A 14,888-nucleotide genomic window follows, 5' to 3' on the forward strand; every position below is an offset into this window, starting at 1 on the left:
TCAGGTGGTTCAAACCACTTTTATTATGCACTCCACGCAACACAATACAAATACGACAAGAAAAAAAAATGCAGCCACAAGGCACTGCAGTGACTTGGATCTCCAAAGCCTACAATCAAGCGTCAGAAATGGAACTCCAAATTCGAGCAACTCAAGGTCACATACAGGGCTTAAGGGCACAGAATATTCGCAATAAAGTCACTCCTGTGAAAAGGAAAATAAAACGCGAAATGGTGCAAGGAGCGACAAAGTTGAAGCAAAGCAGTGCTTACTACTGACAAAAATAATCACAAAAAACACATTGAAATCGCACTCGGAGCAGTCGGGGTATCCAAACATGGCATCTGCAATCATCAAATCCCTATACTATTCTCATTCGTTTAGGCTTACGCTCTGGTTAGTAAACACACTTTTCAGTTCAATCCCATTCACAGACCACAGCTTAAGGCACAAAATAATGGTCATATTCAAAAAAACCTATTGACGGTGCTGTTAGTATAAAATAAATCAGAGGTGTTACCTTGGGAGCAAACTGTTAACTCATCATAAGCCAGGGCATATTCATTCGTTTGTCTTACGGAATTCCAAATAACACACATTTTACCGAAATACATATTAATGCTTACTGTGTAGAACTTGCGAGAATGTGCTGCATACAGCAACTGATCCCACCGGAGACACAGTGCAAAATGGTTGCAAAAGTGACATTCAGCGACAATAAATATAGCTCCGGTTGCAAATTTAAAATGATGTCAACTTCAAAAGAAAGCTATGACATGTGTCGTTCATTCCCTTAGAACAGGCTACTGTTTTGCCACACACGACTGTGCTAAAAGAAGTCATCCCAGGCATCGCAAATCCTGCTGTGTCCTCACATACTTTAAGAACTATGAAGATGCAATTCATTGCATGTTGAGGTAGAAAAGTTTATAATCCTTAAAAAACAGTGCACTGAATGAAGAAGCCTGGCAGGAGACTGAAACCACACTGCATGAATGAATCAACCCAGCCTTTTGTGTGAAGGTGAAAAGTGACCAAGCACTCGCACAGACACGAATGAGATTAGATCTTTCGCAGATCCTGTTAGGTGCTAACAAAAGACTCATCCTAAAATAAAGAAGGTGGCTTCTTGGAGAAATAAATGCTCACACTTTACAAACGCAAAGCAAATGCACCATATGAAGCAAATATTTTCTTCACTCGGGAGAAAGACGAGCACATAGTCTACAAGGTTCGCAATACTGTCACTTATAATAGCTGTTTGCAACGCTCACAACCGACACGCAACCGCAAGCGCAAGAACAATCTCTAAGATTAACAGGCTTGCAACAGTTTGGCCAGTTTTGCATCAAGGCTGATTTTGCACTGCAGTGTAATACAGTAGAACCCCTCTGTAGTAAAGTAGCTTGGACCATCAAAAATCTTTACTGTATCAGGGTCTTTACTATATCAGTTGTAGGTGATGGCATGGCTCTGACTATATGCTCTCTGGTTACTAAGCACGAAGTGTTGGTTAATAAAACAAACAATCAGAAATACTTCACACCCTGCTCTCATCGTCCCTATATGTGATAATTATTATCAGTTATCACACGTTATCATGCTTTCGTTTACATCTTGTGGAAGTACTGCATTTACACAAATACAACATGGTTACAAAAATACCATGCGAAAACCAAAGCTTTCCATGATCACGGCGTCGTCTTCTGTGCCTTCAGCGTCATTTAAGAGGCAGTAGTTCAGAAACGTGCGTGACAAAGTCAAGCGTGGCAAAGCCGTCTACACAGTTCTGTGGCGCCTCGGCTTCTTACCGCTGCTTCCCCGTGTTTCGCGCTGCCGTGCTTGAACGCACGCACTTTCCTTCCCTTTTCCATTCCGCACTGCACTTTTACTGTCTCCCTTTCTCAGCAGCCCGCGCCGACAGCCAGCTTTACATTTTCCTCACAGCCTCAAGGGCTTCGAAAAGTTGGCTTCTCCTCGCGGCTTTCCAGTTAGGTGGTGAAGCCACCTCAAAAAGCGCATTCGGTATCAAATTGCCTTGCGATCCTAGACTTCGCGCGCTCCTCGATGCCAGCATTCCGCGGGAAGTACATCACCACGACCAGACGCTCTTTAATATAGCCGTTTCTTCGAAAAAATCTTTACTATAACAGAAAAAAAAATCTACAGTCTTCTATGGAAGGTGAAATGGGACTGCAGCTTCACTTTACTATATCAGAGTTTTTACTAAACCGAGTTTACTATAGCGGGGTTCTACTGTACTTATAGCATGAGAAGTGATTTGCAGAACATTTGCAGAGTCAATCATTACATGGGAACTCTATAAAAAAAATACTAAACTAATTTATCATCACACCACAGCCTCTTCCAAACATTTGGGACCACCAATGCTTCTGATAAGAACTGAGTAAATACCCAAGTAAACAAACAACATCCCATAAGGAGTTGGGATCAAATGAGTACTATACCGGAGTCTGACAACAAGTCGGTGTTGTCTTCTAGCTTCATATGTAACAACTGGCGATATAACAATGTTCTACAATGTTTTTTTTGCAAGTGTTCCGACACAACGAACGCAGCAAGCAGGTTTACCATTATCAGCACAGAGTTCCTAATGGAGTACAAGAAAACCATACGATGTTTACTGAATACAATCAGTGCACTCAAATTCAATTATACCGTGCTCACAGTCTAGTAAAAAAGTGCATTTCATGGAAGCACAGTTCACAGTGCAACACGTCAACGGTCAGTACTTGCATGCAGTTATACACTCATCTGTGCTTTTTCGTAGCACCCCGTAGGACTCCTGACACTTTCACGCAATTTGACACACACCCACAACAACGACAACATGTCCACTACAATAATAAAAATGGAGGGAGAATTCTGGAAACCTCTTGCAGCACTTGGATAGTTCAGAAGAAATTCCTAGGTGTGACGGCTTAGTTTTTCAGACTCTAGAGATACCGTACTGTAGAGATACTGTAGAGCAGACAACATACTGCAAAAATACAAAAAAAAAATGAAAAAAGACAAACAAAGATGGGAATATCTTATGCTTATAACCTCTATAAAAAAAATGATTATACAAAAATGAATCTCAAGCAAAAGTAGGCATTGTGGTAGCTACTGTGAGGTCAGTGGTAGAGCTTACAGGAATTAGATAAGCAAGTAGGTGCTAATAAACAGAAGAAATGAACAATATCAGTTTCATACATTTGATCTGGTAAGATAATCTGTTTATGCAACCACACTGTATTAATGCTGCACACCTGAATAAGGAGCAAGAATAAATAGGTTTTCCACAACTGACATCGTGCTTTACCCCAAGACCTGCCCCAGGTCTCTCACCGTTTCCTTTCTGTTCCTGATGCGAGTTGAAAAAAAAAAAAAAAACGTCAGGCACTTCAAATAGAGAGAGAGGAAAAATAAAAAATAAACGGCAGGAAGTTATGGATAACTGATTCTTACATATTATCCTGAAATAAAAAGGAATAATTGATACCAAATGTTCTGCGTTTTTCATGACTGCTGTCATGCACAGAGACCAGCATCTTGTCGGGCAACTTCAGAGACTCTTTTCATCCACTTCAAAAGGAAAACTTCAGGATATCACATAGATAACTGTGTTAAAGATGACTTGCGCCAGAGTGGAAATGAGCAAAAGCCCATTGCCAGTCTCCTTACAAAGCCATGTTGCTAAGAGACATAGTAAAAAGTGTGGCAGTAGTAAAAATTCAGACAGCTGAAGTTAGAAAAAAGAAAATAAAGCTTCATCAATAAATGAAGTTCGTACTGAACAAGCAAGATGTCAGAGCAAACAAAGTCCAAGAAAACTACGAGAGGCATACACTCGCAAAGAGAATCAGATTTCACAGGCAGGCTAGTTGCTACATTTACTAGCATATAAATCAACTTTTTATTTTCCAAACCAGGAATAGAGAATTGCTTGCCTAATCAAGACTGCATTCGCTAAACTCAAAATTTTTCTGATCGATACCAACAACTGCATTTCTTAAATCATGAGGCACATACAGTAATGTAAATCTAAGTCCCTCATTTAAACACTACTCCTTCCAGTGTTTTGTGTTTTTTGTGTAGTGAAAGCAGGGCAGGATGGCTGTACCATATATCTAAGTCAACTGTTATGCACATCAACACAGCACAGAAGACATGTTAGTATTTTGGGAGAGAAAGCAGTAAAACATGAGCAAGAAATGCCATGTCATCAACGCATTATGCACTACACAGGTATTGACGACATCAACGCACTACCTCCATCCAGAAAGACTGCAGCAAGACTGCCGTGACTACAAGGATTGGAGATCGTGCAGTGGCAGCGACAGGGAGGAGAGCCGTCAATAGAGCAGGATGCGCTTCTCGACTGACTTGCGGCAGATGGGGCACTCGGACATGCGGTCGCCGCACATCTGGCACGTCCCGTGGCCACACAGGAAGATCATGTTCTTGAGTCGGTCCAGGCACACGGGACACATGGTCTGCGGTGACGCGCCAAGAGCAAGGTTAAGAGGTTAACAGCAAGCTTTTACAGATACTCAGTAATTTAAAACATCTGAGCATATATGAAATGATGACGATGGTGATTATTCAATTTTAATGGCGCAATGGCAGCTTGGTCACAGAGTACCCCAGATAGTTTTCACAAGGTGGTGTCAAATATCCATTTCCTCAAGAATTTTACCCCTGAGAAGTCGAGAACCAGGACAGGGGAAAACTTGCATGCCCATTGGGAACTGGTCGGTACCTGTAATAAACGGGGATCGAACTTTGCACCCCCCCGCATACACCTAAGAAGCCTAGACCATTAGGCTACCACTGTGTGAACGCAGTAAAACATTCCAGAGTGGAATCTGTTAATTTGAACTAGCCTAATTTGTGTTTTTGGTTTATTCAAGCTGATAATTTGGCCGAATGAATTTAAAGTGTTTTAAAAAGGCTTCCCTTAAATTGAGCTGTGCATAACTCAAACCGATTAGTGGCCTCCTTTGAAATAAAATTATCAAGAGCCAACTGTGTATTCAATTAGATCCAAATTCTTGGTACTCACAATCTTGAAGTTTTGTCAAAAATGAATAAAGCTTGTGGAATGCTTGCTTTTAGTTGTTTCAGTGTAGTTTAAAAGTGCTCTGTTCATAGAATTTTGAACCTCAGTTTGAAAACTTCTGTACTATTCTTTTTGTACATATATGGCCTCGTGTGTTAGGGAAATGCATGAGAGTCAAAAAACTTAATTGTGTCATTCAATCTTCTTTTTAGACAGTAAAGGTAAATGAAATGCATGAGTTTTATTACTACTCGAAGCAAATTACATTAATTTGTAAATTGCTCTGAGTGAAAAAGAATGCAATTAGTTTAAGCCTAATTAGTTATGAATGAAGCTAACACTCACTGAAAACAGGAAAAGCATATGCCTTCCTTGGTTAAATTAACGTTTCTTATTACATTCCTTGGTTTCAATGATTGTTGGCTTGATTCGTATGAAAATCGGAATGAGCCCCTCATCCCCTCATTTCCCTGCTCTTGTCTGCTCAATAGTCTAATTAGTGGTACTTATTCTAATTAATATGCAGTTTTTGCTGAAAGTAAGCTGACCACTTCTCAAATAACCTGAGACCATATCCTGGAATAGTAATTTCGAGGGATGGTTTTTCATTTACGCCCATTGGCTGGGGCACCAGGCAGACTGAGACGTAGTAAAAGAAATTTTGCCTTTCCTTTCAATATCACTTTGCCAGCTTGCCAGTAAATGTGCACTACTTCCACAAAACATCTTTTCAAATGAGTGCCGATTTACAAGCTGTGATTGCCATGCAAACTATGTGCTGTGTATGAGAGCAATGCACCAAATGACAGCAGCCCAGATGGCTCAAAAAAACATGAAAGTGTCCCAACCACTCTTCAGTCTCAATGTAAACTTAGTATGTAAAGCTGGATATTTGACGAGCATCATATGTTTGGCTAACTGCACCGTGGAAATGAGAATCGGGGCCAATTAATTAGCAATTAAAGAAAAATTATGGGGGCACCTAAGCAATTCTTGTGATGTGTAAATGCGAGAGCAAGTGTAACTAGATAACTGGGTCAGTGGACACATCAGTCGCACTTTGAGTAGGTGGTGGCATCCACTTACGAACTAAGGCAGTTATGTGCCTTTTCTTTTCTCAAAACCAGGGGCAGGTTTAGACTTGTGATTTTGAGGAATGGAAAGGCACATAACTGGCTCCCTGGGTCAGTGACATCTCAATCGCACTTTGAGGTACATTATGGGGGGGGGGGGGGGGGGGGGCGCTGGCGGCCTTTTGTTCCAGGAGGGGTGATGATGTCATCTGTGTGCAGCGCTTCGGTCACCTGTTTCTGATGATGACAAGGTTTTCGCACAATGGCCCAAGTAATGCTCTCTCATTAAAAAGTGCACTGACGCATGTGATCACTTTCTCTGCAGCAGGGCTCAGTACTAGACGTCATGTCATGCGAAGCCGGAACTACTGCCAGAAGCAAATATCTGAGAATGCAGTCCAAGTGCAGGTATCAAAAACTGCAAAACGGCTCATATAGATTTCGTTGTGCACCCTATGGTGACGACAAGTGTCGTTTTGCTTTACACAGCTTTGCAGTACAGGAAACATATCCCGTTAGTTTAACAGCATAGCTCATTGATAGTATTGGTTAAATGTTTGCTGCGACAGATACAATGCACAGAGGTCTGTCATACCAGGTAGCGCCTAGCTGACCTGTAAGAGCCAACTCTGATTTTACTTTTATGCTGAGAAAAATTTAAAGTGTATAGTGTAGCTTTCTCCAGAGCAGGAAGAGTACCCCACAGGTATTGGGAAATGATGTCTGGACTTTGACCTGAGAAATAATCATTGACTGAACATTAATGAGTAAATCGATGTTTCCAGCTGCCTTGCTTGTGCACTAGGGCAGTCTAAGAGTCTGTCCATTCCCATCTCCCATGGGCCCTAGAAATGGTAGTGCATCTTCTGGAAGTAACAAGGTGGTAAAACATACTATTAAAGAGCAACTCTGTTTTTTTTTTTTAACGTTCTGAGTTCCCAACCCCATCACATTTCTTTGAGTCTTTTCTCTTCAACAAAACGCTTTTTCAAAATACTGAGTAGAAGAAATTTCAAAAAAGCGGAAACAGCAAACCTAAGCCGAAACTCAGTTCGTGGACAGGGATGATAAGCAGCGCTAAACAGTGCTGACCATCCAAACATTTGCACGTGCGTTGAATGGTTGAAGTAGTGGCTAAAAATGATAACCCCTTTCATAAAATGCTTGACACGACCTAATACAATCCTCAAAGTTTTGTTACTGAAGCGGAAAGTGCATATTAACATTTTGTGATGTTGAAGATGCAGTGTTACTCATAGAAATTACATGAACTAAGGCCATGAGAATGGAAAACTTCAGAACTGATTTAAGCTGAAATGAAATGTCGCATGGCTGCCAAACGTGGTGCTAGTAATCAGGAATGCGAGAAAAACCTACAGCACAAGTCTCATTAGAATATGGAAACCTAAAAAAATTCCCGGAACTGCCCTTTAAAGTTGTCTGCTGTGTCAGTTGGTGCATTGTAAACTGTGAAATATGCAGCACTAAAAAGAGCATGGATGACACAAGTTGAACGCATGGATGCATCTAGGGAAGTGAGCACATGTCCACATGTTATTCTGCTGGTTCGTCCATTTTTTTAGCACTCTGCATTTCATCAGTTATCAAGTAGCCGGCTGGCTCCCACCCCCCTTTTTTTTTCACACATATGTCCCACATATACTGGTTGATGATGTGAATTTATGGCTGTGAATATTCCAAATAGTTTCCCATTTGCAGGTGCCAACAGTTAGATGCATAAGGCATGTCGATTATGTGGATAAGGCTTAACACGTGAAGTCATCACAGAAGGTAAGTGTCCAACTAATGCGCACAGCAGTGTTCAAGGAAAGATCACAGAAAAGTGGGAAGTCATTGTGCTGGGTGCTGCAACTAAATATTTTGTAATGTAAAGATGTAGTTACAAAATGGGGCAGTATATACATTGGGTTAGACAAGCAATGGTGTAGTTGAACAGTTAGGGGCAAGCAGCACCCAGCATGAGCACCACCCTTTTTTGTTTCCTTTGTCAATGATTATGACTGTGACAACATTGTTAATGAAACATGCAGAGCGAGAAAAGAAGAGTGTGGTACATCATTGGGTTTCATGTTAATGAAACATCTGTTTTTTTACCTCAAAGCTTTGCTAAAGTCAAAGCTGAAAGCATTGCAAAGGTCATCTTGAAGACAAAGCCACTGGGAACCAAGTTTACTTTCTTACATGAAGTTGTTTACTGTAACCTGACTCACAGCAACCGTTAACTTTTGCAACAGCTTCTGCAAAAACTGTGCTCAACTGCAGCCTTCTACAGTCAAAATGTCAGTGCGTACGATGTTTCAGTTAAGGGATGTTTCAGTTTCGGTTAAGTCTTTGACTTCAACTGTTTTTTTTTTTAAATCCTCGCACTTTCATTTATCCTAACTTTTGTATAGACTTGTGAATTAAAATTTCTTCAATCATTTGATTTTTTTTTCCACTATCAGAGACAAGTCACAATAATCATTAAAATAGAGCAGCCCAAGATAACAATACAGCTAGCAATTGTACAACCTCCAACCGTGATTGATTGGTCTCTCAGCAATTGGTTTTTATTTTTTGCATGTTACAGTTACAAGCACAACAAGTTTGAAATTCAGGTGAGTATGGCTCGCCACTAGTAACTAGTAAAGGTCTGCTAGATCAACGTTGACCTTAGCAAAGCTTTGTTGCTACAAAAATGAGGGACCGATGCACACACACACACAGAGAGAGAGAGAGAGAGAAAGACGAACGGAAAGGCAGGGAGGTTGCAAATAAAACACCAGTCTCGCATGGAATTCAACTTGGACAATATCTGCCACCGCACCTGCTCTTTGATGTCTTGCAGCTGCTGCTGCAGTTTCTGGAAGTCATTGACTGTGTTGTCATGTGCACCATTGTTCATCAACTGGCCAGGCATTCCAGAACGAACAGGAGCTGGGGGGAGGGCTGCACAACAATAAAAAAAGAAACAAAGGCACTACAAATTTAGGAGGAATAGCTAATATGGCACAAAGAGTAAAACCAGCTAGACACTTTGCTGCTGTGAGGCGTTTGAAACACTGTCCTACTACAGAATGTGGCTGAAACCTAGGACATGAAATGTCAACAAGGCGAACATTTGTTGTCTTGCTGCACTGTGGCAGTAGATGTCATTGCAGAACAAACTGACAAGCCTAGCTAGTTACTATTTTTGCATATGAGACATATTTTAACCTGCAAGGAACTGGCTCATGGCAAGCTACAGTGGTGTAACTCACCATGACTTATAAAATGCATTGACAGGTGTGAAATTGCGAATCAAGGTAGTACGACCAAATTGGAAACTGAGTTGTGTACAAAGCCCCTTTAAAAAGTTCTGTACAACAGGTAATATTTTTGCTGTAATGCTGTATAATGTAAAAACAATACTGATATTTTTTAAGGCTGTGTTCAGCACAGTTTCATACAACAGAAAACAAAAACTAAGATCTGCACTCAAGGGCCAGAGTTTTGTCTTACTTAAACACTAGTTCCAGTGGTAGTCGAAAAGTGACATGTTCGGCTGATACACCACTACTGAACTTACATGGGACTTTTTCCGACACATAAAAACTGCTTTGTAGACCTGTGAAGTAGCTTTCAAGCTTGATGCGGACACATATAGCAATCAAACTCAAACCTAAAACTAACTGCTGACTGAATACTAATCAGGTATTCACTTATGTGTGAGGCCATGCTGTACAATGTAGTTTGCAGAAGGCCAGAAATGTAGATCAGGGACAAATAACTTCAAATAAAGAAATACTAGCTAATTAACATCTAATTGAATGCAGCCACATGGCTATGAAGGAAAGCTAGCTGTGGAGCTTTCGCAAACTTTTTGTGGCTGACAAAAAAATTCACCGCTGTCCATTACCTGAACTCATTAAGACCATGCTCACCAGGGGAAACTCCTTTAGTGACTGTGATTGCTGATTGCAGGTTGGCTAACAGATGGTTCAAAGTGACTGAGTTGGACAAGAACCTGATGTGGCAACAATGTTAGTCTAAAGTGTTCATAGCTAATTTCCAATGTATATATGTACGATGCTCATTTCCATGTTTAAAATCTCTTCCATGTGGCGGAAATTGCTCTGTACACTTTTGGGCCGAAGGATGGCTTATTTGCTTGATTACTTGAATGCATAACAACCACAAATGTAATGCAAGGATTGCTCTTGCTGGCACAGAGCAGAGAAAAATGACTATTTTACAGATGTTCATCTTAACATTTTTACCACCAACCCCGAGCTGTACTTGTCATAGGAGACTGTATCAAAATCAACGAGTCACACTCGTCCAGCTTGATGCTACACTGCTCCACTGCTAAAGATGGGTTACCATCGGCAATTGCGTTGGCTGTAGTTCTCAACACTAGAGGGCGGTTTCCATGGAAAGCATTTTTCGCCTTTAGCACATTTTAAGCCTGACAATAATCATTTTCACCAAAAATCACCAAAACAATTTGATGATTTTGGTGTGTTCTTTGGGAATTAATTTGGCAGTTCATGGGTTAACTGTAACAAGATATCTAAGTATGCTAGATATGTCCATATTCCTGTTCCATGAAAACAATGAACAAAACAGTCTTTCAGAGAAAGGACAATTGCAAATAGAGTATTTATTGAACTACGCACAGAGGGCATGAAACAAGCTCGCATTGAAAATTGCACTGGCCTAGTTATTTATCTCACTGTATGCCTCAGCAGCTGCTATTTGTATGTGTTTTTTTTATTCTGTTTTTGCTATTCCATCCTACTACCGAGTACTTCGAGGGTGCACCTCCAGCAGGGTAGCATGCATCTCTTATCTCGCACATTCTGCAGCATATAGCTGTTATCAACTCCATGAGCAGGAGCGCCATGCACCTTTTCGCATGCCGCAGGCAATGTGCACCAACATCTGGCCATCTCTGCGCCATGATACAATGTGCATTGCAATGCTGCACTGATTCGGCACCAAAATTTAAAGTCCAAAGAGAAAGAGTGGGCGCACTCCGTGCCTTTAGGTCTGCTGGAGGTAACGCGCTGCACGTGATGCGCACAATGGCGATATGTGGTCATGTCAGATCTCCAAGCTGAGTGCAGGGGGGGGGGGGTGGTGAAATTGCTCTGCCCTTTTTGCACCAATGGCGGTGGATCAGTGGTTAGGGCACTTGGCTACTGAGCCGGAGTTCCTGGGTTCGAACCTGGCCATGGTGGCCACGTTTCGACGGAGGCGAAACACAAAAGGTGTCCATGCACTGTGCAATGTCAGTGCACGTTAAAGATACCCACGTGGTCGAAATTATTCCAGAGACCTCCACTACGGCACCTCTTTCTTCCTTTCTTCTCTCACTCCCTCCTTGATCCCATTTCTTATGGCAGGATTCACGTGTCCACCAATATGCGAGACAGATACTGCGTCATTTCCTTCCCACAAAAAACTAATTTAAAATTTTTCAAGTATGCTTACCCTAACAAAAAAAAAAACGCTCCCATAAGAAGGCTTCTCCGCAGTTTTAATCCAACAACGTTAAGGGCCCCGCTCAGTGCCAATCCTGGCATTGTTGGCGTGTCGAGAAAAGCAGGGGGCCCACATGGCACCCAGGCCATGTGACTTTGTGACACGATCACAACCTACCCACTGATTGTGGAGCAAACTACCCACCCTGGCAGGTGGCACTTAAATTAATGATTGGTCGCGAGCGGATGCTCGGAAAGAGCAACCAGGGTCTCATAGGCCCCATCAGTTGCTGTGTCTGAAACAGCCACCTTCCGGGGCAGTGGCACATCGCTTAGTCGCTGCATCACTGCACCTGTAGTCGTATGAGGACTCCCCGTGATCTGTGAATGTAACGTAGAGAATGACCAATTGTGCACATACTGCCATGTAGGCAGGACCTAGGCAACAGAGCACTTGCACAGAAGGGATCTCTAATGCATTGTACTCAGAAGAACGAACAGTGCCCGTGTCTGCAAAGCGATACACAAAGAGGACCCCAAGCAGCTGAGGGGGCCCACTAATGCTATCGCATCATACGCGTTGAGGTGGAGCTTAAGTGTTCGCTCAAGTTTTTTCCGCGATGGTGCGCGGAAGCCATCTTGTCGGAGTGTGCTTCCTTGTGTAGAAACATTTTATATACATTTTTTCTTTCCTTGACAGTGCCGTTGTGCAGGGTCACTATTGTACGTGTTCGTTGCAAAAGTTCGTATCAATCAAAAAAACATAAAACATTTCATCTTAAGCAAAGTTTTTTTTTTAAAAATTGAGTCCTATGGAAAACAACCTCAATGGTCTCGCTGTTCATCTTGGACAACATGAACAGATGAGAGTTTGTCTTAACTGAGTTTGCCCTAAGGAGAGCCTACTGTATAACAAGAGGGCCAGCTCTGTCACTTCTTAATTGCATTTAAGTAAATATGGCAACTGGCAAAAGAAAAAAAAAGAGGTGAAGCCAGCAAAGAGCCACAAAAGTTATTCATCCAAGTGTCTTTGTATACATTTCATTTGAAGTTGTCCAATAAGATTCCTTTGATAAAAAAACTGAAAGAAAAGATCACTTAATCTGCCTTTCTGTTACGTGGAGGCAAATTGAATTTCCGTTGGGTGACCTTTTCTAGTAAGTCCTAGTAAGTGCAAGCAGCTGCTGATTTGCATGTTGTGGGGACTTGCCCCGCTGTCCTTTGTGGTTTGCTTCCCCGCGATGCATCCCTAGTTAGTTACCTTAACTAACAAGGGAGGGCGCTGGCATTGCAGCTACACGAGCGCCACAGACAACGTGATTGCTGTGCGCGTGCGTGGGGGAGACGACTGTCTTTTCGGCTGGGAAACGTCACCGCATTCCGACTGTTCAGCGAGGCGAGGAAGTGGCGGGGAGAATGTGCTCTCGCATCTCATCCCATCCGGCTTTGAAGTTTCCTCCTGCCCTAGTGTGGGCGAACATTCGCTTGTAACCTTGTTGGTGAGTCGGACGACCTCGATTCCTTAGCGTGTTTTGTTGCTAGCTGGCGTTACTGTTGCTGTAGCAATAAATGCCTTGTTTGTATCAGCCAGAGTGTCGTCCCTTTGTTCCCCTTAGAAGCAAGGCCCACTGTGGTCGGCGTGCGCTTGGTAGCGTACGCAACCATGGGGTGGGGTCCGGTGGCACTGAACAGTGCCAGTCGCGGTTAAGCGGGGAAAAAGTATTCATCCTCGCTATTAAAACCCCACAATGTAGGTCTCCATCTAAACTGAGCTAATATATATGTCAGCTGGCACCTGCACAGAGTACAAAATTTGCGGATGCAGAATGATACAAATTCTTAAGTAAGTTTCTCTTCGTTTAATGGTCTTGGCCTGCGCACTTCAAAAACTAGGCAATTCACTGTGCAGGCAGCAAAAAGAACTGAACAGTCATTGAAAAAGAGAGAGACGTGGCTCTTACAGTTTTCGTTCTTGTCGGTGGGGAACTTCGAGATGTTGAGCGGGATGTCCGACTTGGACGTGGGGCCACGTAGGTTCACCACCTTCTTCCGGGTCTCAGGGTCCTCGGTTCCAGCTGGGTGGAAAAACAAAATGATGCGAAAGCAATTGTTTACAGTGATGCTTTCTGCAAGCAGCCGTCTCGGCACCAATCAGCAAAAGTGAGCGCTGCATTGCAACGTTGCCAGCCTCACTCCGTGATGTTCACCCTGTGTTATATGATGTCTATTCATGTTGTAACTAAAGCGGCATCGAGAGCAACTCTGTCCAATTTTTGTCCATAGTAAAAATCGATTCTGTGGTGCTTTCTGGCTGTGCTCATGTTTGTCCAGCAGCAAAAGATGCAGAAAATTGGATTTAAAATTTGCCTGGTACTTGATTCAAATTTATGGCATCAAGACTAACATGGATCACCATTTGTAAATGACCGGCACTGTAGCCAAGCTGCAGGGATCCTTGCATAAAAAGGAGTCTTGACGCACTGAAGTTTGCTAGCAAAAATGCTTACGGCACAACTGTGTTTCAAATTTTTACCTTTTATAGCTTATGAAAGCTCTCTTTTCAGTGAAATTAGCGTGAACTAGAACGCCGTAATCTATTGATACAGCCAAACTTCAATTTGTTCTCAGGGTCCTTTTAAAGCAGAAGTTCTTAGCCTTGGGGAACGCATCAAAAGGTGTTGATAAACCCTGTGTGTATCTGCCTCCATCCCTGCCTGGCTATCATGCGTGCAAAGCAGAGAGCACAGACACATGACCATTCAAAAAATGCATAGATTCCATTACTAAGGATGGGCTGTCCTTAATAATGGACAGCCATTGTCTGCTTAAAAAAAAAGATGAAAAAAAAGGATAAAGGAAATATGAGGGTTGAAGCATGCATGGATTTAGGTGATCAGGAAACCTAAAGAGCACTAATGCAACCCAAGGGTTCCAAGGAACCCTGTTAGAGAACTTCTGCTTTGAAGTGATGTTCATTTGCTTTTATTGCTCTTAATTTTTTTAACTGAGCATAGAACTTGTTCACAAAACTAGTTAGGCCAATAGCTGAGGCTTGTGTAGGCCCACTGCTCACACATTTCTTATGGAGCAACAGAATAACAGAACATGAATTTCGATTATATATGGCCAGTGAGAAGAAGAGAAAGTGGAGTGTGGTTTAGCTACACAAGAAAGTGAATGGCGATGATCAAACAAGAGCCATGTTTACAAAAATACACCTTGTTTACAAAAATAGGGGGCACTTTGCGGATGCCGTAGACGACTGGGTTATGGCCCATCGGACTA

At 42.2% G+C, this 14,888-nt stretch overlaps 1 protein-coding gene across 1 annotated transcript in view; it reads right to left on the reverse strand.

Moving 5' to 3' along the window:
• Window positions 1-14,888, reverse strand: part of mib1 (E3 ubiquitin-protein ligase mind bomb 1) — a 500,932-nt gene continuing 486,044 nt past the window's right edge. The window contains exons 20-22 of the mRNA XM_077640740.1: window positions 13,565-13,678; window positions 8,966-9,087; window positions 1-4,499 (exon numbers count right to left, since the gene is read on the reverse strand). Of these exons, the coding sequence (XP_077496866.1) occupies window positions 4,359-4,499; window positions 8,966-9,087; window positions 13,565-13,678 (377 nt within the window). The 3' untranslated portion in view covers window positions 1-4,358. The remainder of the gene's footprint in view (window positions 4,500-8,965; window positions 9,088-13,564; window positions 13,679-14,888) is intronic.

This window comes from Amblyomma americanum, chromosome 10 (assembly GCF_052857255.1).
Source record: "Amblyomma americanum isolate KBUSLIRL-KWMA chromosome 10, ASM5285725v1, whole genome shotgun sequence".
Lineage (NCBI taxonomy): Eukaryota > Metazoa > Arthropoda > Arachnida > Ixodida > Ixodidae > Amblyomma > Amblyomma americanum.